Source organism: Amblyomma americanum, chromosome 1, assembly GCF_052857255.1.
Source record: "Amblyomma americanum isolate KBUSLIRL-KWMA chromosome 1, ASM5285725v1, whole genome shotgun sequence".
NCBI lineage: Eukaryota > Metazoa > Arthropoda > Arachnida > Ixodida > Ixodidae > Amblyomma > Amblyomma americanum.
In genome coordinates, this window is record NC_135497.1 from 146,897,649 (window position 1) to 146,912,755 (window position 15,107).

Consider the following 15,107-nt stretch of genomic DNA (forward strand, 5'->3'; position numbering starts at 1 on the left):
GGAAAACAAATATATACATAACGCCTGCACCTGGCAGGGAAATAAAAAAATATTCTGCGCCTTGCAGAAGGGAAATAAATATATACATAACGCCTGCACCTGGCAAGGAAATAAAAAAATATTCTGCACCTTGCAGAAGGCAAAAAAACGGAAAAAAACAGGTAAAAAAGAAAAAAAAAAGCCCCACCGAACAAGTTACTGCGGTGGCTGTACCTGATTGTTCCAAGACACGTACAATCAAGGCCACCGCAAGTACCATTTGCTCGGTGAGGCGCACTGTGTCGGCCCGTGCCTCATCAGCAGTGCGCATCATATGGCCCCTGTTTCTGTGACGGCAGCAGTCAGTTGTGTCACTGCCACCGTGAGGCTGCGCAATGCTGCTGATGTTTGCCTCTGTTCCTGCACATAAAAGGAGCTTCATTTGCACACTTCACAGACATGGAGGGCTGGTTTCACATAAATATGACCTACTGAAATGTCTCTAGAGGTCAGGCATAGGTTTCGAACTGTGAATGCAGATACAACATGTTGCATGCAGCTGCTTCTCCTTCACTAAATGTGGTGGGTGTTGTCTGCACATACCTCCAGGAGGCGTGCATGAAATGCGACGTCCTCAACACTGCGGGCTTCGAGGAGGTCGTTGGTGCGCCGCGTCTCTGCTAGCAGCTGGTGAACCTCCTCTGTCCACGTGCTCCGCTGCTGCTGAGACGGATGGCCCGCCACCACACCTGGCTGCTCCTGTGTAGCTGTCAAAAGGAGAAAGTGACTGAATGTACACTTGTCATATAGTGGAGCACGATGTGCAATAACCTGACTGTTTGGTGCAATATCTCAGAGGGCTGTTGACATGCATACTGGGGAGCAGTACATAAAAGCATTCATAATCAGCGGTATGACAAAAACAGCATTGTTTCAATCTGCACATTTGTGTAACCATCGCAGACACCACAGTTTCCGTTGTAAGAGGAAAAAAGCTTGCACAAAGTACCAGTGGTGCATATGAAAGACACTTCTGTGGGTGGCCGCCACGGTGGCTGAGTGGTTATGGCGCTCGGCTGCTGGCCCGAAACACACGGCGGTCGAATTTCGATGGAGGCGAAATTCTAGAGGCCCGTGTACTGTGCGATGTCAGTGCACGTTAAAGAACCCCAGGCGGTCGAAATTCCTGGAGCCCTTCACTATGGCGTCTCATAGCTGGAGTCGCTTTGGGACGTTAAAGCCCCATAAACCAAACCAAACTTGTGTGGGTATTTTAAAGTGATACTGATAGTCTGCTCCTGCGAATGGTATTAATGTTAGGTAGCTTGCGAAATGGATAATGTGCAGCCTGATATTAGAACACCAACTCACAGGCTGTGTCAAAAGGTGCGCCCTCCTCCTCCAGCTCCTCTTCTTCCGGGGGGGGGGGGGGGGGGGGGGGGGGGGGGGGTGCCATCTATGTGAATTCATTCCACAAGACAGCACTGCTTAGTGGACAGTTTCAGCAGAGCGTGTATTGGTGCAAAACACACGGTTACTATAGTCGGGTACAACTTTAGAAGACAGGAGAGGCCCCGCCCAGGTGACCGAAGCGCAGCAGCCAATTGCCTCCGCGACTAAAGAAATAGTCCCGCTCAAAAAATTGTGACTGCTTCTAAAACGCGTATTTCTCTGTATAAATAAGATTTGTGTATCTTGATGAGTGGTTTAGTAAAACTATCATGATGCAAATGCTTCAGCACATGCCGGATCGCGAGAGAAAAATAACTCCGTGCCTTCTACAACGCTGTGCGTCGTCTGCTACGGAGCGAGATCGACAGCACCGGGCGTGTAATTACAAAACAGTCTGGCTCAATAGCATAGGATTCATATGTACTTTTTGTGTGTTTTCACAAGCTTATTTTTCAATTGCTACTTGTTTCTTTTTTTTTGCGGTTGCGAACCTACAATATCGTGAGTTCACGCACGTTCGCACACGGCATTCCGTACCTCTTTTCCGCCATGGAGCCCAGCGAGGCGACATCGGAACGCGAGCCTTTGTTGCCGAACGAGCCTTGTGTCGCATCGATGATCACACCACCAAGGAGCCTCAGCAAGAGCAAGAGCGGCCGCATCCTGGACAGCGATTCACGCAACATAATCTTCCACTGCTACACGTTTTGGCGAAACGGAGCCTGAACGCAGCGTAAAAGGGGACGAGCAAGTTTGTCGCTGACATGCTCGGTGTCAGCCAAAAGACTGTGTTCAGGGTGAGGGAGGAAGTTAAAGCTTCGCATTTTTCGGGTGGCAAACTGACGACGCCGTCGCGAAAGCGCCCACGCAATGCGGAGAAGAGAAGACGCAGCGCGAAGTTTGACAGCTTCATGTTGTGCGCGCTGAAGTCATGTGTGCACGATTTCTTTCGCCGCAACGAGATACCGACGGTCGAGAAGATCACTACCGAGTTCTCGGAACGTATGGAACTCCCATCACTAAGGCGGTGTACTGTGCGTCGCCTGCTTGCCGAGATCGGCTTCAAGCACGAAAAGAGAAGCCGCAACTCGCTGCTTATTGACCGGGATGACATCACCGATTGGCGGAATCACTACCTCCATGACGTGGAGCGCTACCGAGCGGAAGGCCGAAAGATCTTCTACCTGGACGAGACATGGGTGGCGGCGGGACATACTCGGTCGATCGTGTGGACAGACACCGTGGTGCAGAAGCGCGGACGCCTGTTCGCTCGAGCAAATGGCCTAACGACGGGTCTAAAACAACCTTCTGGGAAAGGTCAACGCCTGATTGTCATGCACATCGGCAGCGAGGATGGCTTCGTCGACGGCTGCTTGGATGTATTGCGAGGCCAAAAGACAGGCGACTACCACAAGGAAATGGACGGCAATCGCTTTGAGGGCTGGTTTAATGGCGTTCTGCAGAAGTTGCCAGCTGGTAGCGTCATTGTTTTAGACAATGCACCTAACCATAGCCGGCGAGAAAAGAAATTGCCAACGACGGCCTGGAAGAAGGAGAAGATACAGGAGTGGCTCACAAGCAAGATCACCTACGCTGAAAGGATGATAAAGAAGCAGCTGCTTGAGCTGGTGGCATCTGTAAAGTCACGCTTTCTGAGCTACATCGTAGACAATGCAGCTGTAAGCGCCGGTTGCATTGTACTCAGGCTCCCGCCGTGCCACTGCGAATTTAATCCCATTGAGCTTGTTTGGGCCAAGGTCAAAAATGGCATCGCTGCGGACAACAGAGACTTCAAGCTGTCCACGGTCGACGCCATCTTGAGGGAGAAAATCAAGCACGTAGCGGCGGAAGACTGGGCGAAGAGCATTCAGCACGTGATGGACTTGGAGGCAAAGTTCAGACTTGACACGTCTGGGAGTGAGCACATTCAACCCATCATCATCCAGCTGGGTGAAGATGACAGTGAAGAAAGCGACTCCGACTGCGAGCTGTCTGGCATTGAGCCACTCGACGAAGCATAACGGCTTCTTTTAACGAAAGAACAGCCTTTATTAGGGCGACCAAAATTTTTCCCGTTGGTTCGCAACAGACAACCATCTATTCCGTGACCTCTGAAATAAATAAGCAGTTCCATTTATGGCGTATTCCTTATAATGGAAGCTCAATTCTGATAAGCAACGTCCAGTACACATTGTGCTCGATTTAAGAAGTGGCATAGAAACATGTTTAAATGCTGGTATATCTGAATTGAAACACAACTGTTAACTCTGATTATCTTTGGCGGGCTCAAAATGCTCATTCAGGCAGCCACCATCTAGTTTGACGGGCCCCATGTTGAAATAACAGTATTCAAGGCACGCTTTATAGCTCTGTTAGCAGTCTGCACTGGAAATCGAAGTCATGTCATAGCCAGTGCTGCTGCGATACCAGTAGTGAAAACGAAACTGACAGCCACTGTTAGCAGCTTGCACGCCAAAGCACATTCATGTGGTTGCATTGTTTATTTTGGTTATCTGGCTCACACAAGTAATGAGAATAAGAGAATAAATATAAAGCATCATTAACTTATTCAGGCAGCCATCGTCGAGTTTGACGGGCCCCATGTTGAAATAACAGTAGTCAGAGCACGCTTTATGGCTCTGTTAGCAGTATGCACTGGAAATCGAAGTCATGTCATAGCCAGTGCTGCTGCGATACCAGTAGTCAAAACGAAACTGACAGCCACTGTTAGCAGCTTGCACGCCAAAGCACATTCATGTGGTTGCATTGTTTATTTTGGTTATCTGGCTCACACAAGTAATGAGAATAAGAGAATAAATATAAAGCATCATTAACTTATTCAGGCAGCCATCGTCGAGTTTGACGGGCCCCATGTTGAAATAACAGTAGTCAGAGCACGCTTTATGGCTCTGTTAGCAGTCTGCACTGGAAATCGCAGTCATGTCATAGCCAGTGCTGCTGCGATACCAGTAGTCAACACGAAACTGACAGCCACTGTTAGCAGCTTGCACGCCAAAGCACATTCATGTGGTTGCATTGTTTATTTTGGTTATCTGGCTCACACAAGTAATGAGAATAAGAGAATAAATATAAAGCATCATTAGCTTATTGAGGCCCAAAATGCTCATTCAGGCAGCCATCGTCGAGTTTGACGGGCCCCATGTTGAAATAACAGCAGTCAGAGCACGCTTTATGGCTCTGTTAGCAGTATGCACTGTAAAGCGCAGCCTTGTCATAGCCAATTTTTAATTTATTTATCTGACATTAACGCGAATGCAAGCACAATTATTAACGTGAATAACTTTGCTAGCATTTTTTTTTGTCATATTTACGTACCGGAAAAATGCTCAGCAAGGTTGAACGTGTTTTAGTGAGTTACTTTGTTCATTACAAGCCGTAGGCAAAATGACGGCCAGATTCAGACAGTGATATTGGTGAGGTAATAAATGGTGAAAGCTGAAAAAGCTCTCACAGCACTGCTTTGCTGGACTCCATTCACTAGAAAACTGCATTTGTAATGATGAAAGCTTCAAGACAGGAAATGATAATCCACTGCACAATGTTATGTGTACCCCCACATGTGACGGGCAGCGAAACCATCTATTTATTAAGACTGAATGCAACAACATCGCAAGATGTTGTTGCACAATATGGCACCCTTTCATGTGCACTCCTGGCGAGCTGCCGTATGCACTGATGCATAAACACATTAACAGGGGTAAGAGACGAAGTTATTGCGCAAGCCACGTGATGCTTTTAACATTTTGTATCGGTCAATGTTTCTGTCGTCACAGCTGATAGAAGTTTCTTTAGTGCAAGTTGGTTAATCACGTTGCGACAACAGCACAAGAAGCAAGGTCAGAATAGTAGGAGAAAACACAGCAAGATGGCAGACTGAGGAGGCAAGGTAGACAAGAATGTAAGGATTTAATGACATCGAAGAGGCCAGCCCTGCTATTCACAGGACTTCGTGCTTTGAATGAGACGAGTTAATGAAATTGTAAAGGAAGAGGTGGATGCAGCATGCTTACAAGAACAAACACAAAAATAAAAGGACACAAATAGGAACAATAAACACATACACGCACAGAAGCACTCACATATTCACACACATGCACACAAACGCGAGCACGAAAACTAAGATCTAAAATGCAAAAAAGGGGAAAATAACAAATATAAACAAACACAAGAAAACAAGAACACACATTTAATGCAGACGCGAGTAGAGGTATTAGGAGTCAGTTCACAAGCAGCTGTGCCTACTTTGTCGTACTTTTATTTGATGTACATAATGGCTCTGTTGCCTTCACTGTCTTGGAATTGTTTCAGTAGCAACATATCATAACAATCGAAAAGCAGCGCAAAGCTGTGTTGTGGGAAAGCAAGTCGAGCGCTGGCAGCACAACTGATGTGCGATTGTGTCACAGCAGGCATTCTACAGCTGGCGCGTGCAGTGAGTGAAGAATTCTAAGCCATACAGAGACGCGAATTCATGCCAAGCTCCCTTGTAAAGGCACCAGTGTATCGGTCATAATTTTATATTAGTACTAAGGCTGACATTAAGGAAACAAACACTGCTCCCACACGCCTGGCCGTTAATAATCCAATGACATTCGCTCAAGCAGCGCGTGTTAGTCACTGATTGTTAGCACTGGTGGAAAGTGATCAATCGACGGTGCTACACAACACTCGAACGACGCCCTGCTAGACGCTCGGCTATCTTATCATACTGCTGCCAACGATCGATCGTTTGCGCGCTGAGCTGGCAGCAACAAATCTTTGCGTTGGAGGTTGCTTCCGCAAATCTTTTCGGTTGAGGAACTCGTAGGTTGGTTTCATCTGCGCACGCTTGTCTCATTTATCCTGAGAATGGTTTTGCTCCATCACTTCGCCACGTCCGACGTGAAACGCAAGGGCACAGTACACTAACACACCCGCCACTCACAGTAGGTACCAGACTTCGGCAAATTCTCCTCATCGTAACTTCACTTAGGAGCAAAACAAAACACCATAGAACAAACACGCACAATGTTTGTTTGCAGCGGTGTGCCGCTGTGGGATCCTGTTTCCAGACGAAGCGCAGCGCAGTCACCGATGTTCGCTGTAACCTTTTTTCGTCGCCTCATGGCTCAGAACAAACGCACACAGCACAAGTTGTGCATCGTAAGCTTGCAATAATATTTCCGACATGACAGACGCCCACAAACAATTCGAATTCACTCTGACGAAGGGAGACGCACACAGCTGACGCGACTCGGCCCAGTTCGAAGCGAGGGCGGCCATGTTAGGCATGTTCTCCGTCGGCGGGGTCACCGGCCGTCCGGCTCATGACGTCACCTGAAGTGCGCGCCTATTGGCGGAGGCTCGTGTGCATCCGCCTTTGAGGGGCAAATGCCGCTGCCTTCTTAAGTTGTACCCGACTATAGGTACTGAGACACAAGAAGAAACATAGCAGTACCAAGAGGGCAAGATAGTACAAGGTACATAACTCGTGGTTGCATTTGTTAGCTCAGCATTCGCATCCCTCCCTAACTAAAAGAAAAACCACAATGAGGTCAACAATGTGCACAAGTTGTTAGGAGTACATATCAAATGACTAAAAATTCACTTACCAGATGGAGAGCGCGCCTCTGCCTGCTGCAGGCCGCTCGTCCCTGGCATCTCCCCCACGGACACACGGGGCTGGTTCTGCAAGAGGCAAAGCGCCCAACGTTCATGCACGAGTGTCTCGAAGTTCATTCTGTGTGTGCATTGCTCACAGTACATGGCCCCGAGGTTAACATTCATTATTCTTCATTAGCCTCCCCTATCATTCGCCCTTCATTATTAGTAACGTCACCGCGGCTTACCACATACCTGGCTGGAGGAAGAAAACATAGGAGCTGCGACGCCTAGCACGAGGCCCGGCGACCGCAGCTTACACACACTGCCTGCCAGCCCCGGCAGCCTGCCGCCTCCAGTGCCCCTGCGACAGGATGCGGAGAGAGATATTCAAGGGCCATTCGACAGACCGTCGTTGACACGCTCACCTTCCCGCTGCCAAAAACTGCGCCTCCTGCTTCTTGCAGCGGGTGCACCACACTTGCCAAGTGTGGCGCCAGCGGAGCACACTTTTGGCAACGGGGCCCGCGGCGTTCAGCAGGGCCGCAAGCTGCTGCCACAGCTCGCGCCTGCGAGCCGCCGTGTAGCCCCCGGAAAGGGGTGAGGCAGCGTGGGCGAGCGCCGGGTGCTGCTCCATGAACTCCATCATTAACAACGATTGTTCTTTTGAGACACGTGCGCTCGTCTTCTCAGACATGATGGCCGTTTCAAATGATAACGGTCTATCATGCCAATTCCGCCAGCGATTTTTTGGTATCGGTCAGGGAATGAAATAGGGAATAATGGGGAACGTACAGCTTGGCTCCACGTGGACGTGCGCTATATATAGCTTGGGTTCACACAGCAGAGCATAGACGTGCGCTCTATTGCAACAACGTATACAAGGTTACGAAGCAGCAAGGACGAGCAAGACGGTTGGTAGAGTGCGCCTAATCGTTTTTCTCGTCCTTGATCGATCCTTACTTACACGCCTACACACAATGAACTGACGATCACGAAGCCATACAACTTTATTTTGCCCCATATGTCACACTTCCCCGTCGTCTTGTATTTAATAAACAAAAAACGGAACTACACATCCCACACGTCAACCGAAGAGCATCTTTGGGCCATTGTTGTCATCGATAATAAGCAAATACACACTTACCAGAATATGTTGTCTTCGTCGATTTTCCAGCCCAGCGCTCCTTGTAAGTTGATCTCCGCAGGCCCGTAGCATTCACTGCCTTCAATCAAATTTTTCTGCGCACTTCAGACATCCGCAAAGTACCTTGATTTTAGACGACACGCAAAAAAATCGGGAGCTAGCCGTGGAATCAGCTAATTTCTTGCAGGCCGCCATGTTCACGATAGATAGATACTTGAGGCCTTGCCCTTTGTAACGGGTGGGCACCACTAGGTTGGGCACCCGGACCAAAAAAAAACAAAAAAACAAAAAGTTGGAAGCACCAAAGGAGAGAAAGATAAAACGCACAAAAAGGAAAAAGAGGAAAAAAGGAAAAAACACGCAAAGGCTAAAGGAGGTGACGTTGTGCCACTGCCAGCGCGCCCTCATGGCGGAAGAAGTTACCCTGCAGCAAAATTATTTGAAAAAATAAGAACGCTTCTAATTTTCCTTCTCTTATTAACTTTACAACACAGTTTACTACCAAAATAAAACATTACTTGTTTTCTTCATTGCGTTTTTGTTCATTTTCAGACTAACATGTTCACGCTTTACCGCTGACAGCACACCTTTGCGGCAAAAAAAGTGAATGAACAGCAAACTTAATTGCAATAATGAAAACACTGCTTCTTTTGCTTGGTGCTGTTGAGCTTGAAATACAGATTCTTAGCAAAATAAAACATTACTCGTTTTCATTCACTGCGTCTTTACAGCAAAACATTAGTCTACGGTCCCTTGTCGTGCGAATAGTGGTTTCGGGGCGGAGCCCTCCTACTAGCCACCGCAACCTTGCTCTGCATTGGCCGAATAGACGGTCGGCATCACTCGGTGTCGTCATTTTGACGTCACGACCTCAAAATTGAGACAGTTTTTGAGAGCGATCCGTAATCGCGGCCCAGGTTGCTGACAAACGTTTCAATTTCAGGACGTTATAAATGTAAAGCACAGTGAGGCTGAACTCGTTCGCTTCATGCCCAGCCTGAAAACGTTTTATTGCAGTAACCTAAACCAATCATGTCCAAGCAGTAATTGTTAATTGACTGAGCTCTGTTCATGAGCATGCTACTAGCATTGAAACAGTATGAACAAATATTTTTAACGCAGTCGATCACTCCTCATCTGTACATCTTTAATATATACATAGCCCCGCCGCGGTGGCTCAGTGGTTAGGGCGCTCGACTACTGATCCGGAGTTCCCGAGTTCGAACCCGACCGCGGCGGCTGCGTTTTTATGGAGGAAAAACGCTAAGGCGCCCGTGTGCTATGCGATGTCAGTGCAAGATCCCCAGGTGGTCGAAATTATTCCGGAGCCCTCCACTACGGCACCTATTCTTCCTTTCTTCTTTCACTCCCTCCTATATCCCTTCCCTTACGGCGCGGTTCAGGTGTCCAAAGATATATGAGACAGATACTGCGCCATTTCCTTTCCCCCATATATAAATATATATATATATATATAATGTAACGTGCTTCCACAGAACCTCGACGGAAGAAGCAGAAGATGAAGGACTGACCCGCGGAGAAAGAGGAAGAAAAAGAGAGAGCTGAAGGACGCTGCTAGGCTTCCTGCTTCCATCCTGCTTCGACCGGTCCCCTCTTTGAATAAACCCCCGTGCGTGCAAACAGCGAACAACTGGCCACATTATCGAGAGCCCCGCACATTTTTTGGAAAACCTGAAGAGGACGTTGACGAGTGGCTGAAACACTACGAGCGGGTGAGCAAATACAATCGATGGAACGCTGCTACTAAACTGGCTAACGTTGTGTTTTTCCTTGCCGCCACTGCCCTTGACTGGTTCGACAATCATGAGGATACACTGAGTTCATGGGCTACCTTTACGACCGAGATAAAGAAAAATTTTGGGGATGAATCGGCAAAGAAGAAGCGTGCGGAACAGACATTGCTTCACCGCGCGCAAGTACCCGGAGAAACTTGCACGGCATACATCGAAGCCATCTTAAAGTTATGCAAGCTAGTTAACTCCAGAATGCTTGAAGAAGACAAAGTCGGCCACCTTCTAAAAGGAACTGCGGAAGATGTTTACAATTTCCTGATTAGCAAAGAGAGCCTGAGCACCACCGCTGACGTTATAGAACATTGCAGAACATTTGAAGCTCTTAAGCTGCGTCGAATCACCCCTAAATTCGGAAGATTGGCCAATGTCACCTCTATAGCCAGTGTTGAAGCCAGTCCTCCAAATTCTATGGCTGATATGATTCGAGAGATTGTGCGCGAGGAATTGTCCAGATCCCGGGATACCTTCTGCCACACACAATATCTGCGGCACAGTTCTGCACCGGAGGAAGATGTTGCCGCCCTGTCGACTCCGTGGGCTCCACCCAACGGTACTTTGCCCATGGACGATCGGAACATTGCCCAACGTTATCGCCACCAGCCGACAGAAAGGAGGCCCACCTACCCAGAAGACGTGGTTCGTCAGCAGCGAGATCCTGGCTTCAGCCAACGTCGCGACTTTGTTCGCCAGGACTCTTATGGCGGTCGCTGGCGCTCTCAACCTTTGTGCTACCGGTGTGGCATTGCAGGGCATATCGCTAGATATTGCCGCCGTCGTTTCCCAACTTCTCAAGACTGCCAACCCCCGGCGAATACTTACGGGCAACTGCACACCGCGCAGCAGAGACCCCCAACGTCCGCTTGGGACCCGTACCGTCCGAGCAATTTGCGGAGTTCATCACCCGCATCCGACCGCAGTGTGACGCCGCCACCTCAGCGCCAACGGCGGTCACCTTCTCCTCGACGTCGTGCATCCCCTCCGCCTCCGGGAAACTAGGAGGCGCGGCCGATGGAGGTGAGGCCGCCGGCGAGTCGATGACGTCCAATCTACCTCTGCCCGTGTTTATGTTGAAGAACAAACTGGAAGTGTTTATTGATGGTGTGAAAACAATGGCTCTTGTGGACACTGGTGCTACCGTATCCGTTATGAGTTTGAGGTTTAAGAATCGTTTAGGTAGGAAAGTGATGTTTAGTGGTGACCGTGCAGCGTTATTCCGTGGTGTCGGTGGTGAACCTTTGGTTCCACTTGGTGTGTGTGCTTCGGATGTTGTTATTGGTGGTCTAACGTTTAGAACAGAATTCGCAGTGCTACCACGGTCAACGCATGATGTGATTCTTGGGATTGATTTTCTGCAAGAGTGTGGTGCAACTTTAGACTGTCGTACGGGAGAAGTTGCTTTGAATTCTTCGTTACTTTCAGCTCTTGTGGATAACTCGACACCGGATTTTGGAGCATTTGCGGTGGAAGAAGATACTATTGTACCAGCTTTCTCTGCAGCATTCGTGCGGGTTTCCTCTATTCACAATCAGTGCGAATCTTTTGAAGCTGTGGTAGAGCCTACGACACTCGCCTGCTCTAAGAAGAGTATCGTCGTGCCTCGTTGCGTCGTTCCCGTGGTGAGAGGCCGTACCGAGCTGTGGACAGTGAACCACTCTGAAGAGCCAGCTGTGTTGCCCCGGGGCCTCAAACTCGCCCGTTTCGAGGAAGGTGTGTCAGGTTTCGTCGCGGCGTTAACCAACTCTGTCAGTGAGCAGCACGTGAAAAGAGATATGGAGACCCAAGTTAAGGCTATGATTAATCAGGCTCTTTCCCCAACCGAGCGTCGCACTCTAGTGGAACTCCTTCTGAAACACGTGTTCGTGTTCGACTTTGCCAAAGACGATTCAACACCACCGCCTACCAGTCGTATTCATCACACGATCAACACCGGCTCCGCACCTCCTATACGCCAGAAGCCCTATCGAGTCTCAGCCACTGAACGTAAGTTAATAGATGACCAAGTTCAAGAGATGCTAAAGCGAGGCATAATTCGAGAATCCTCCAGTCCTTGGGCGGCTCCAGTTATCCTTGTTAAGAAAAAAGATGGCACATGGAGGTTCTGTGTTGACTACCGTCGCTTAAATACGGCCACGAAGAAGGACGTCTACCCGCTTCCACGTATAGATGACGCAATTGATTGTCTGCACTCCGCTTCATACTTTTCTTCTATTGATTTGAGATCCGGCTACTGGCAAATCCCCGTGCACGCTGCAGATAGGGAAAAAACGGCATTCATTACACCAGACGGACTTTACGAGTTCAACGTTATGCCTTTCGGATTATGTAATGCACCTGCAACATTCGAGCGGTTCATGGATACAATCCTGCGTGGCCTCAAGTGGCAAATTTGTTTATGTTATCTGGACGACGTTGTATTTTTGGCAAAACGTTTAGTGAGCACAACCGCCGTCTGGATATTGTGCTTGATTGCATGGAACGAGCTGGCCTTATCCTCAATTCCAAGAAATGTCATTTTGGGAACCGTGAAACAATTGTTCTTGGTCATTTAGTTGATAAAGAAGGTGTTCGACCAGATCCAAAGAAAATTGAAGCTGTCAAAAGTTTTACGGTGCCTCAATCAGTGAAAGAGCTGCAGAGTTTTTTAGGGCTCTGCTCGTACTTTCGACGCTTTATAGCTAGGTTTGCGGACATCGCTTACCCACTCACGTGTTTGCTGCATAAAGATGCACCGTTCAATTGGACCAGCGAATGTGACGCAGCTTTCCGGCATCTGAAATTTCTTTTGACCTCGGGCCCCATTCTACGCCACTTCTGCCCATCTGCACCAATTGAAGTGCACACTGATGCAAGTGGTATCGGTATCGGCGCTGTACTTATACAACGCCATGGTCACGATCAGCACGTGGTAGCATATGCCAGCCGTTCGTTGAGTAAGAGCGAAAGAAATTACACGGTTACTGAGCAAGAATGTCTCGCCGTTGTTTTCGCTGTACAGCGCTTCCGCTCCTATCTGTACGGGAATGCTTTCACCGTCGTGACCGACCACCACTCGCTTTGCTGGTTAGTGAGTCTTCGTGACCCCTGTGGCCGGCTTGCTCGATGGGCTTTGCGCCTACAAGAATTTAATTTCACTGTTGTGCATAAAAGCGGCCGTAAACACTCAGATGCCGATTGTCTTTCCCGGTTGCCGCTTCTAACGACTGAGGACGACGCAGACAACTTTGATGAATACTTGTCGTCACTTTCACAAGCCTTCCCCGATCTTCAAGTTTTTCGAACTGAGCAACGCAAGGACCAAACATTAACCTCTTTGTTTGATGCCGCTCAAGATTCTGTAAAGAATACTTTTTGCATTCGCGACGGTTTGCTTTATAAGAAGAATTTCGCTTCTGGAGGAGCACGCATGCTTCTTGTCGTACCCGAAAGCCTACGCATCACAGTTCTTGAAATGATGCACGACGACGCCACGTCTGGGCACTTGGGAGTGACACGCACACTCCACCGCACACAACAACGATTTTACTGGCCTAACATGCGTTCAACCATCCAGCACTATGTAGCCAGCTGTGTGCAATGCCAGCGCTTTAAGCTGCCGACTTCAAGTCCACCGGGCAAATTGCGGCCAATCACACCTCCAACAGCCCCGTTTGAGCAAGTTGGCATTGACCTCCTTGGACCTTTCCCACGATCCTCTAAAGGAAATCGATGGATTCTTGTGTGCGTAGACCACTTAACCCGTTATTGTGAGACAGCCGCGATACCAGTTGCTACTGCGTCTGAAGTATCTAACTTCTTACTTCGATTCGTCATTCTTCGGCACGGCCCTCCTGCAGTTCTCATTAGCGACCGTGGACGTCAATTTACAGCGGACGTTGTTGAAGAACTTCTCCGCCTCAGCAGCTGCAGTTTTCGCCACTCCACGCCATATCATCCCCAAACGAACGGTGTGGTAGAACGCACTAATCGTACGCTCACCACCATGCTTGCCATGTACGTCGCTGCAGATCATAAGGACTGGGATGGCGTACTCCCGTTCATCACTCATGCGTACAACACCGCGCAACATGAGACAACTGGCTACAGCCCCTTTTACCTGCTCTATGCTCGCTCGCCTCGCTGCGGCCTTGACACCATGCTACCATTTTTCATCCACGATGAACCTTCTCTTGCGACCACACTCTGCAGAGCTGAAGAAGCTCGCCAGCTTGCCCGCGTTCGGATTTTATCTTCGCAAGAGCGTTCCAAGAACCGCTACGACGTCCAACACCAAGAAGTTTCTTATGTTCCTGGTGACATTGTGTGGTTGTGGACCCCTCTACGCAAGCGTGGTCTGTGTCAGAAACTGCTATCCCACTACACTGGACCATTTGTTGTGTTGGAGTGCATAAGTGACGTTAATTACGTTATAGCACGACTAACTGCTAGTGGTCGACGGTCACGCCAATCTCAGGTGGTGCATGTAGCCCGCCTCAAGCGATTCCATCCCAGACGGTCTGTTTAACTCGCCCGACGGGCATCGTCTGCGAGGAGGGAAATGTAACGTGCCTCCACAGAACCTCGACGGAAGAAGCAGAAGATGAAGGACTGACCCGCGGAGAAAGAGGAAGAAAAAGAGAGAGCTGAAGGACGCTGCTAGGCTTCCTGCTTCCATCCTGCTTCGACCGGTCCCCTCTTTGAATAAACCCCCGTGCGTGCAAAGCACGTAACAATATATATATATATATATATATATATATATATATATATATATATATATATATATATATATAGTGTTGTGCGTTTTTATCGTGAACACTTTAAAAAATTTCCCCGCTTCAACCGCTGGCTCATTTGCCGCGAAACTACCCATAGAGCTTGCGTATTATGGTAACTTTTGTATCGTAGCAAGTTTGACAACGGTACTCACTTAGTTGAGCCATGCATGATGCGAAAACATAATCGTCTACGTAGAGATCGGCAACCAAAACCCGCATACGATGCTTTTTCGTTGAAGGGCGGCAGTGGCGCCATCTGTTTTCGGCAGTGGAAGGCGTTACGACAAGGCCGCCGAGACGAGCGTTGCAAACAAATTTTTTGAAAGGTAAAGCCTCTTTAAATCTGTTGTTCTGATATTT

At 48.6% G+C, this 15,107-nt stretch overlaps 1 protein-coding gene across 1 annotated transcript; it reads right to left on the reverse strand.

Moving 5' to 3' along the window:
- Positions 1-262: 262 nt before the first annotated feature.
- LOC144113857 (uncharacterized) lies at positions 263-8,185 on the reverse strand. The gene is made up of 5 exons (XM_077647214.1): positions 7,461-8,185; positions 7,288-7,396; positions 7,044-7,119; positions 583-746; positions 263-399 (listed from the first exon to the last, which is right to left on the reverse strand). The coding sequence occupies exons 1-5, from the start codon at positions 7,727-7,729 to the stop codon at positions 310-312; spliced, it is 708 nt and encodes a 235-aa protein (XP_077503340.1). The 5' UTR covers positions 7,730-8,185; the 3' UTR covers positions 263-309.
- Between the last annotated feature and the right edge of the window lie 6,922 nt (positions 8,186-15,107).

What these genes read in the sequence shown, in the direction of transcription:
- LOC144113857 (XM_077647214.1), bottom strand. Translation starts at nt 7,729, where the DNA reads ATGTCTGAGAAGACGAGCGCACGTGTCTCAAAAGAACAATCGTTGTTA. An exon ending in CAGTTTTTGGCAGCGGGAAG is followed by an intron (nt 7,397 to 7,460) that starts GTGAGCGTGTCA and finishes ATCCTGTCGCAG; the next exon opens with GGGCACTGGAGGCGGCAGGC. An exon ending in AGAGGCGCGCTCTCCATCTG is followed by an intron (nt 747 to 7,043) that starts GTAAGTGAATTT and finishes TCCTTTTGACAG; the next exon opens with CTACACAGGAGCAGCCAGGT.